This window comes from Thunnus thynnus, chromosome 2, assembly GCF_963924715.1.
Source record: "Thunnus thynnus chromosome 2, fThuThy2.1, whole genome shotgun sequence".
Classification (NCBI taxonomy): Eukaryota; Metazoa; Chordata; class Actinopteri; order Scombriformes; family Scombridae; genus Thunnus; species Thunnus thynnus.
Window position 1 is genome coordinate 14,339,361 of NC_089518.1, and position 10,408 is coordinate 14,349,768.

At 39.7% G+C, this 10,408-nt stretch overlaps 1 protein-coding gene across 3 annotated transcripts; it reads left to right on the plus strand.

Annotated features, from left to right (window-relative positions):
* The first annotated feature begins 2,335 nt into the window (after positions 1-2,335).
* asb6 (ankyrin repeat and SOCS box containing 6) lies at positions 2,336-8,722 on the plus strand. Of its 3 annotated transcripts, none has more exons than XM_067604706.1 (7): positions 2,336-2,435; positions 2,885-3,032; positions 3,348-3,529; positions 5,492-5,598; positions 5,720-5,828; positions 5,915-6,001; positions 7,454-8,722. In XM_067604706.1, the coding sequence occupies exons 2-7, from the start codon at positions 2,923-2,925 to the stop codon at positions 8,173-8,175; spliced, it is 1,317 nt and encodes a 438-aa protein (XP_067460807.1). In that variant the 5' UTR covers positions 2,336-2,435; positions 2,885-2,922; the 3' UTR covers positions 8,176-8,722. The 3 variants fall into 3 exon arrangements, with proteins under 3 accessions (XP_067460807.1, XP_067460812.1, XP_067460819.1); XM_067604711.1 differs by having other exon boundaries at positions 2,365-2,447; XM_067604718.1 differs by lacking the exon at positions 2,336-2,435 and adding an exon at positions 2,467-2,596.
* The last annotated feature ends 1,686 nt before the right edge of the window (positions 8,723-10,408 follow it).

Genomic DNA, 10,408 nt, shown 5'->3' on the forward strand with positions numbered 1-10,408 from the left:
GGGGACCCAGCAGCTAAAATGAGCAGTTTCTTTTTTTCTTTTTTCATGGCCAAACATTGGATGTGTCGTGCAACCTGCTGTTACTGTTGTCTGACAAGAAACAATATGCTCTTGTGACCACATGGTGGAAAAGGTACAAATTAACTAAAATCAAAAGAGATCGCCTGCTTCACCGAGGAACCTTGACAGGTGTGCACAAAGACTTAAGAACTAATCACTGGCAGATTATTAACAGGAGAAGTAAACTAGATTATTCATGAGCACATGGCTCGAAAATCGAGGGTAAATTGAGTGTCGTTGGAAAATGGCAAAAGAGACCTCAGTTACTTTAGAGGGATTCTGAGCAGAATGCTTTATTGATCGGGTGACTTGGATGTGAAAACAATAATTGTTTCTAAAGTCACAAAATTAGAATCAATCAAACCTTTATTAAATTACTGCATTCTGTTTTCCACTTCAGCAGAGGAGAACTCAGTATTCTCTCAGTGTTGTTTGTTTGTGTTTCTGCCCATATCCACATTTACATGATGGATTATGTATGCTTTCATGCATGTGTAAAACTGCACTCATGCAGGTGCTGTATAATAACAGATGTGTACTACTGATTCCAAGCTCAGAGAGCTGGTCTGTAGGCCTGTGCAGCACTGCTGCCACCTAAAGACAGAGTTGGAATCAGCATCCATACATAATACTGTAAACATGGCACAACAATGTCAGCTTAATTTTCCTCCATAATATACTCAGTTTTCAAATTATGAAGCCATCCAACCTTATTTACTATTTAGTGACTTATATAATTTGAAGACATCTTACTCAAGAGAATCTCTGGTTTGCATGTCTTATCGGTACATTGTAGTTACAGTATGAGCATCATATGAAGTGCTATTGCTATAGTAACCAAAACAGCTGCAAACAGAATGGGCATGTTTCAGATTTTATTGTTATTAAATGTCACTTATTTGAAGCAATTTCACAAATGCCTACTTGGTTTGGCAACTTTTATCTCCACCCTCAAACCTCACTGTCCAAACATAACATATTAAACACATCCTCTTTATTTTCATACAATTCACCATTTAAACAAGATGAATTTTATGTAATTGACTGGTGGTCTTGCATTCTTGGAAATGATATGTCATTTTAACTTGTTTGTCTTTCTTAGTAAGACATTTGCATTACTTTCATGATACAGTATGTCAGTCACAACATATGCTGTGTTAAAATGCACTGTCAATGTCTTGTGTTATGTTCAAAATCAGACACACAGATGTGTTAAAGTGACATCTTTTGTAAGTGTGTTCTCCTCAACGGTTCTCAAAGTGAGCCATCTGTCACCACACCCAGACACGGCAGGGTTTTTTTTTTTTTTTTGCTAAACAGGACAAAGGCGACTGTTGGCAGCCAGATGCTGTCAGCATAATGGAGTAGTTGTCAAAAGCTGCTGTCTCAGACTAATGCGCCATATGGACAAAAGTAATTTTTTAAACACTGTGTTGGTGGTGAAATATTTTGTTGGTCACATTTTTCCAGTAAGAACATTTAACTGAAATCACAATGCCAAATGCTAATCAATAACTTCCAATCTGGAAGAAACGGACATTATGAAAATGTCAGTCTGTTAGTGCAGTTTGCCAAATACATGACAAAACATGTCAGTTACAAAGAGTTTATTGTAATTATAATCTATAAAATTGGGAGAAAAAAAGAATACAAATTAATTACTGACATTCATTGTCAGATGCATGTTCATAGTTTACAATTGGGATTTCTATTTAAAAGGACACCTGTTACTCACCTGTTTGTGAGTGACCTGCAATTATCAAAGATTATCATCACGATTTCAGCTGTGTAGTTTAGGGTCCTATACTTTGTGCTGCACTGCCAGATGGCGTTGAATTTTTCATGTGCCATAGACACTTTGTCACTTCCTCACAGGGGTTAGGGTTCAACTACCGACAGGAAGTAGTAGACAGCTGAGTAAATATTCACATTATTATGACTTATAGGTACAATTATAAAGTAATGGGAGTTACAATATTTTTCCACTACATATTTTATTTTAGATACAAATAATTTACACATTTTGAAAAGAAAAACTGGCATACCCTGGTGTTCCCAAAGTTCAATAGAAAGCTGCTGGTCACTTGGAAAAAAGAAAAAAACAAAACACTTCTGCATCCAGCATCCCAATATGTAACGACTATCATAGTACATTAAAAACTAGAGAAACACCACAGATGTTTATTTGCCTACTTATTTATCAGCGATTCTTTTTTTAAAGTTGTAAGCTGGACACATCTCGCTTAGTGCAGGAGGTTTCAACTGTTGAAGGACAGCGCGTAAAGAGGAACCTTTGTTAGCTCATTGTGTTCTTAAGGGGAATGAAAACACTGTCGGCGTGACAGACACTTCCTGTTTTGAAGAAAACGACTGGCGTGAGTATCTGAGTGAATTTTAACCAACATGCTTTGCCTGTCGCTTTTCCCAAATACTTTCATTAACGAATTATAAAAAAAAGCTAGTAAATGAGTGAAAATGTTAGCCACTAATGCTAGCTTGGACTGACACGTTGAACATTTGCCTGCTAGCTAAAAATGTAACTTTTTTCTTAAAACTTAACGAGCAAAGTCGAACTCGCAGAACTGATTTAACGCTAAATACAATGATTAGGATAATAAGATATCATTTTAAGCGTTGCAAAGCGTCTATGTTAACAAGTTGGCGAGGAGTGACGCCCTTTTTCTGAGGACATTTGTCAGCTGAACGCTACAGATTACGTTTTAAACAAGTTGAGCTGAGATGAAACTCCTGATATGACCCGCAGTCTCTCAGACATTAACACACCCTCAGTTCTTACTTTGTTCATTTGTTTTGCGGGTTTTAGGATATTAACTTAAGAGTGCTGTGAAGATCGGAGGAGCCATGCCTTTCCTCCATGGGTTTCGAAGAATCATCTATGAGTATCAGCCGCTGGTGGATGCTGTAATGTCTGTTATTGGGCTGAAGGAAGGACAAGGTAGTCACGATGACAGGTAATACTGAAGCCGGAATCAATTGTTTAATATAACTGAGTCGCTTTAGTAAGCAGTTTTTGTACCAGAGAGCATAATAATTAAGTTTTGCTGAGGTAATTTTTATTTGATAATTGACTGTGACAAAACTAACTTTGCCTAATAATTCACAACTGGAAAATTTAGCTCAGTTATAACGGTCAGTTGTTTGTTGCACTACAGAATTATAACCACCTCCACTGCAGAATGCACAAACAATGAGATAAATGATAGAAACACTGGTGTCATTTTGTACAGTTTGAATGAAACATGGCTACTTTCTGCTCTTGTGTCCAGAGTCAGAAGTCCTGAGGATGAGAGCGGTCTGTCTAGATCTCTGGTGGAGCTTCTGGAGCGAGAGTCCCAGTCAGAAGTGTTTTTGGAAGGCATCAGCTACGCTCTGTTCAAGGTGGCAGAACGGGGACTGGTGTACGCAGCTGAAATCCTTCTACGCTTCGGAGCTGATCTAAACTTTGAAGGTGAGAAATAAAAAGGGAGATTCAAATACTGTTAGTTAAGTGTTTTGTTTTTTTCCCTCCCCCACGATCTTTAAGTGAAATTGTCTGTGAAAACCTGAAATCCACTATATTTAGCACCTGCTCCTGTGTCAGCAGGTGAATTACTTGGAAATGTACTTTAAATTTACAAAGAGCACATAATGACAGATTGCATTATGAAACAGGAGTTGAACCGCTTTTCTCACACACAGGAAGTTGTCATTCATATACACTTGAAGGAATAGGTCTTCCTTTTAGCGAACTGCAGTGGAAAGTGCAGCATGTCTTGCTGCTGCGATAAAACCTGCCAGGGCTCAGCCAAACCCAGCTGTGGTGACCTCTGGTGGTTGCGAAAATTTCTCTCCCCTGGGACATAATTTGGGGACCTGGTAGAAACTGATTTCTCAATCTTTCACATTTCTTAAATGCCTCTTTCCAGAAAGTCAACACTGACAAATGCTCCCACATAGCATGCAGCAATGTTCGGGTTTCTCCATTATTCCCCAAGTATTTGTCATCCTTTGCCTTCACATTTAAAATGATGTGCCAGCTATCAGACGAGCTCTGTGCTGAAGCATGAGAATATATAGTTGTGATTCTGTAAATGGGGCAGTGCACACAATAGTCTTTGCAGTTTATATTCTTTAACTTTGAGTGAATGTGTCAGTAATACATGGATGTATGCTGTAAGTGAAAATCAGTTTGTGTGCCACTTGAAAATCATAGTTTGGTATAGGCGTTATGTCAAACTAAGATATCAACTAGTGTTTAGTATCTGCTTTTAAGAAAGCTCAACACACAGAAATTTAAAAAACACAAGCAAATTCAATAGATATGTATTTAATTGTCAGTAGAGCTGCAACAATTAATTGATTAGTTGATTGACAGAAAATTAATCGCCAATTATTTTGATAATTAATTAATCATTGTCACTCATTTTTTAAGGAAGCATGCCCAATTTCTCTGGTTCCAGCTTCTTAAATGTGATTATTTTCTGGGCTTATTAAACTGAATATGTTTGGGTTGTGAACTGTTAGTTGGGACAAAACAAGTTTAGGATGCATCTTGGGCTTTGAGAAACATTTTTCACTATTTTTATGACATTTTATAGACCAAACAACAAATTAGTTGAGAAAATAATCAACAGATTAATCGATAATGAAGATAATCATTAGTTGCGGCCTCTAACTGTCAACGCATACACTCCGCAAATAGAGAACAGAACAGAAACACTATAAAACACGCACACATCCAAACTGAGCTACAACACAACATACATATTTTATAGGGACATAAATTACTTAAACATACAAAAAACTAATACCTGCAATCAATCTCTAATAAAAATGTCACGAATATAATTTTTTTCTGCCAGTGAAGCAGCGCTCATTTTTCACCTCTTTGCCTCCCTAATGTGCAGACACCTTTATCTCAGATGCTCCCTGCTAGGAAACTAAAGTATTGCTTCACACTTGTCACTTGCATCAGTTTGTCTGTCATGATGTAACTCGATCCTTTTGATGTCTGCAAATAGCAGTGTTTTTGTTATTGAGTGTCCTCTCAGTAATATTTAGTATGTTTCTAAGGACGTTTTCACATTAGGGACCCAGGCCCGGATCCAAGTACACTTGACCCCAAAGTCCAGTTCGTTTGATTAGTGTGAACACTGGTCTACTTGAAAAGGTGTATTCGGGTACGGTTCACATCAGGTGTGAAAACTACTTAAATGCAGCTGGTGAAGGTTTTTTCTCTGTTTGCTTTGCATTGTGCTCTTTCAAGTCATCAGTGCCAACATGCCAGAATACACTATGTACACTGTATGCCACTTTTACAAAGTTATAAACCTTTGCTCACACACTTAAAGAAGATGTAGAATTAGCAAGAAAACCTCATCTATCTCATTAATATTTCATTTCTATGTGGATGTTTGTTTTCATCCCCCAGACCCAGTGTCTTACTACAATCCACTACATATAGCAGTTTTGAGGAACAGGCCGAACATGGTGAGGCTGCTGGTCGGGCACGGAGCAGACATTGAAAAGAGGGACAGGGTGAGGCAATGAAAATGAAACAGAATGAAGAAATATGTATGCACTCACTTGTTCACACCTTGTCCTTCTTGCTTTCTTACGAGTTTGTGGAGATGAATATATTGTATCTATTACTTGGTAGATCCATGAGAGCAGTCCTTTGGATCTTTCCAGTGAGGAGTCAGAGAGACTGCCCTGCCTGCTCACCCTGCTGGACCTGGGTGCTGACGTGAATGCAAGGGATAAACATGGTAAATTTATGTTTGCCAGCCTAATATAAAATGTTGATTTGATTCATTTGTTTAGGAAAGTGACTGTTTTGGTCTTGTCTCCAAAGGAAAAACACCTTTGCTCCATGCCTTGGCAAGCAGCGATGGACTCACTGTACACAACACAGGAAACATCCAGCTACTACTTGAGAGAGGTACCGACTGTGAAACAGCCATCATCTTCACTTTGCCTTCTTGTCCACTTTCGGTCGTTCAAAAACTTTTTCAAGCAGCATCACAGCTATCCCGCTACATTCAGAAACATAGTGTTGCTATGCTACCTGCTCACCCGTACGCGTTTTGAGATCAAAGTAAACTGTCGGCTGTTAGGATAAAATATGCATGTAAAGTTTATAACTCAACTGGAAATGGAGCAGAACCAATCCTGTGATCGAGGCATGAAGAAACTAATTTTTAACTTCAGGATGTTAAAGACAGAAAGTCTGTCTTCTAGCACAGTACTACAGTATCAGCAATCTCCTCAGTCCAAATATTTAAATATATATAATATTCCTCATTACAAGAAAGACACTTTTTTTTTTTTTTTTTTTTTTTACTGCTTTTTTCCACCAGAACCAGTTCTGTCATAGTGAACTTTCTCCGGGTGTAATGAGGGAGATATTTTATTCAGCCAAGTGTTGAATAAAATGTCTTTCCAAAATAGGTGGAAAGACAGATTTCCATTTCTTCAGGATCCCAACACATTTCTGTACATTAAAAGGCAGCCTCCAAACAGTCAAAAGAACCAAATTGCCATACTCATACATCTTTCTGCCATAAATATAAGAAACCCAATGGAAGATGTACCCCCCCAGTATTTAAGAAATAATGGACTACAGTAAATAAAAAGATGAGCATGTCACAGTCATAATGTTTTCTGTAGTTAAACTAAGACTTTATTTAACTCAACTTTGAGTATGTTAGTTTAAGTAGGTCAGTAGTGACTGTGGAAAAATCTTTGAAAAAAGACACAAATTAGTAGTCTTCTGTTGGTCTGGAGGTTTGTCAAGTGAGAAAATGACCTTGATGATGTCATAGTGATGTCATCAGGGTATCACAACTTTGACTTGGAAACACATTTTGAAGAAAAAGCCGGGGTAATAAAGCAGAGGTGTGTAGTTGAAAGACATGGACGTTTACCAGGCACATAGGGTCTAATAAAAGATGCTTTCGAGTTGCATTATGGGAAAAGTAGGAACCAGGTTTTTTTATAGGGACTGGGAACTAAAAGTCAGGATATCTCATTGCCTGCTGCTTTGAATTTGACATTGTACCTCCATAAAGTTGGGGACAGTAGGGAGAGACTTAAAAAGATTTTTTTTAAAAAGAACTATTAAATTACTGGAGTGCCCTTTGAATGTTTAGCTCAAGTGCTTATTTTGTCTGACCACCAGTCAAAAACCAGAAAGCGTTCCGTTTACAATGACATGAGACACAGGAAAGCAGTGGAGGCTAATTTTAAAAACTGCAACCAGCAAATGCTCCTTAGTTTTGTTAATTTCATAAATGATAAATGATTACTCTAGTGTCAAAAGAGTAATTGACAAATGTGATCTATTGACTATTGGTCACAGATGCGGTTCTGAGTGATTCCCTCCTCTGTACAGGTGCTGACGTGAATGCTGCCACTGTAGATGGTGAAACTGTTGAGTCCTCACTGGTGTTTCTGGTTAAGGAGGCTCTTGAGGCCAATGCGGAGGATGCTGCTGAGATCGGCAACTTCTGCTTGAAAACCACACAGCTCCTGCTGGCCCACGGTGTGGACCCCAGCTGCTGTCTGAATGATGATGGCGAACCCTCCCTGACCCAGACGAGCCTGGAGCACTTTGACCTTCTCTTCCCTCTGGCTGTGCTCTTGATCCAGAGTGGAGCCTCTTTGGTTTGCACCTATCACGGCGACTCCTGTTGGTCGGGTGACAGCCTCCTTTTCCAGCGGCTCCAAACAGCCCTGCCGCAGTGCTCTGATCAAAGTCACGCCTCTGAGCTCCTGGAGCAGGCTGAGGTGTTGCTTGACTTAGCGAGGGTCAACGTCCCCACATTGAACTTGCCTTCCAGACTGGAGCTCCCTGCGGCAGGGCAGGACCCTCACCCGTATGCTCAGGCTCTGCTTGACCTGCACAGCCGGGTAGTAGAGCGTGACACAAGTCCTCCTGCTCTGCGATGCCTTTGCAGGGCATTCATAAGGAGCCACCTACAGCCCTGGCCATTGGAAGACAGAGTCAAAGCTTTGCCATTACCAGACAGACTGAAAGACTTTCTTCTTCCTGAACACACATACACCCCAAAGCCTGGCTGGGACTGCTTCAAGCCCCAGCATAGCCAGCGCTGATGATACACACTACTGTCATTTTTGTTGCTGTTGTACCTTCAATTTGAAATGAAAGACTGAACAGGCCTCTAATAATTTTTGTAAAACATCTGTGCACTTATCCTTAAATGCAACTTCAACTGAACAAACCACTGAGGCCTTTGTTAAATCCTTATCCTGTGTTGTCTGTGCCAAATTTACAGACACGTGTGTGTATGTTTACTACAAGATTCAAAGTTGTGTCTGTGCAATCAGCCTTTGAGTCATCACTGTTGTGATTAAACAGCTGCACAGCTGGCTGAACCATATTGTGTAAAAGAAAGTTGCAGTACAAACTGAAAGCCACCAGATGGCAGTGTTGCTCTTGCATATTAGAAGCAGCTCAGATGTCAGGGTCAAAGATTTAGTTATTCACAGTGCAGCCCATTGAATTTGTTTCAAGCGCAGTAGAACCCATTTATATTTTATCTCCTCAACATGATGTGATGGTGATATATTGTGGAATTTGTGTATCATCTTGCTTTGCATGAAGGTGGACAAATAAAACATGCGTGTGTTGCCAATAGTGTCCTGATAGCTTGACATTATTTTCTGTTTGTCAACAGATTTCTGTTTTATAGCTGACCAGGTAGTGGCAGTGCAGCGCTTCATATCACTTTGTTACACTCACTGGCTACCTGTTATAGGGGAATAATGTAAATGGTGCTATACATTTACCCCTAGGTTGTGTTCATACATCAAACATCAGTGGAGTCTATGCTAAAATAAAGAATAAAATGTTCAAATTTGTAGACTACAACACTGCAGAAAGAGTGTGCCTGTAGACGTTTTGACATGTTTTTTACTGTGACATAATGTAGCTGCAGTGGCTGCTGGCGTGGAAAGTTTTACCAAGCATTCTTAATGCTTATGTTTAAATTCAGATGAATTTAGGGCCCCTTTCTTCCCCGTCTTTCACTCCCTCACATTTTCAAAAACCCCATTCTGTGCATCCCGTCTTCACAAATAATCACTAATAAACAAACGATGCTTACAGGAAACGTACTGTGATCGTATGGGAACACCATAGGGTACATATGTGTTTGCGTCCATGTGTGTGTGACAAGCAAACTAAATAGGACATTGTGTTATACAACTAACCCCTTCCTGACATTGCTGAAGCTGGAGTGGCTCCAAGGCTTGCAGGCGCTCCAGCTCCTCTTGGTTATCTAGGTCACAGCCTCTGAGGAGAAGAGCCTCAGCAGCAGCAGCAGCCCTGCATGACACACGCTTCACTCTCCTGTCTGTCTGAATCTCCCTGCATACTCTTGACAAAACCTCAACACTGGCCCTGGTCGAATGAGGGAGGGAGGGAGGGAGGGAGGGGGTTGCAGGAGGCAGAACAGTGGAGGGAAAAAAAGCCTCCACTTTAAAGATACAGAGACAACATATGTGGACTGGTTGTGGGAGCACTCATGGAGGACACATGGAAATGGAAATGGCAATGTTGGATTACATTTATACAATACACACGCTGTAAGAACAGAATCCACCCAACCAACAATCACACAATGATGTAGAAAAAAAAGCAGCCTTCTTCCATAGACTCCAATCCCTGCTTGTAGAAGCTGATAGAATAGAGATAGTGGGGGGAGGGCTAAGCCAGTACTCTCCATCCAGCATTTATTGGAAAACAGTGCGAGTGAAGCTTGGTACTGAAATTAGTTATTGATCTATTCTCTCCCTGAAGCCCATGGGTCTTTCCCACCACACCTGCTCATTCTCTCATAGCCTTTTCTTTCACTGCAACCCGTTGTTTCTTTCAACCTTCGCTTCGAGCTTCGACGTGTTTTTGCTTGTTTTGTAGTTCTTTTAGTTTCTTCAAATCATCTTTTTTTTCATACAGGAGAGTTGATTCCAAAATGAGATCCTACTAATAATGTGACATCAATTTGAAAGTTTTATATTTAAAAATCTTAATGTTTTTTGGAGGAGCAGCAAACACTTTTTCATGCTTTATGGTCTACAAAGTAATCACAATCATTCCCAAATTCACCCTTAGCGATTTGATATGAAACAAACCCTCATGCATGCTATGTTGTCCTCTTTATTTAAGATTAATTCTTTGAATTAGTTTTATGTAAACTCTTCCCACATTAAACCATGTGCATGTTATTTTCCATTCACCATTCTTCTTCACCCCTGGCTCCATCTTCTCTGTTTTCATCCAATCATCTTCAGCACCACAGACTAAAGAATATGGAAGCCTGGTTCA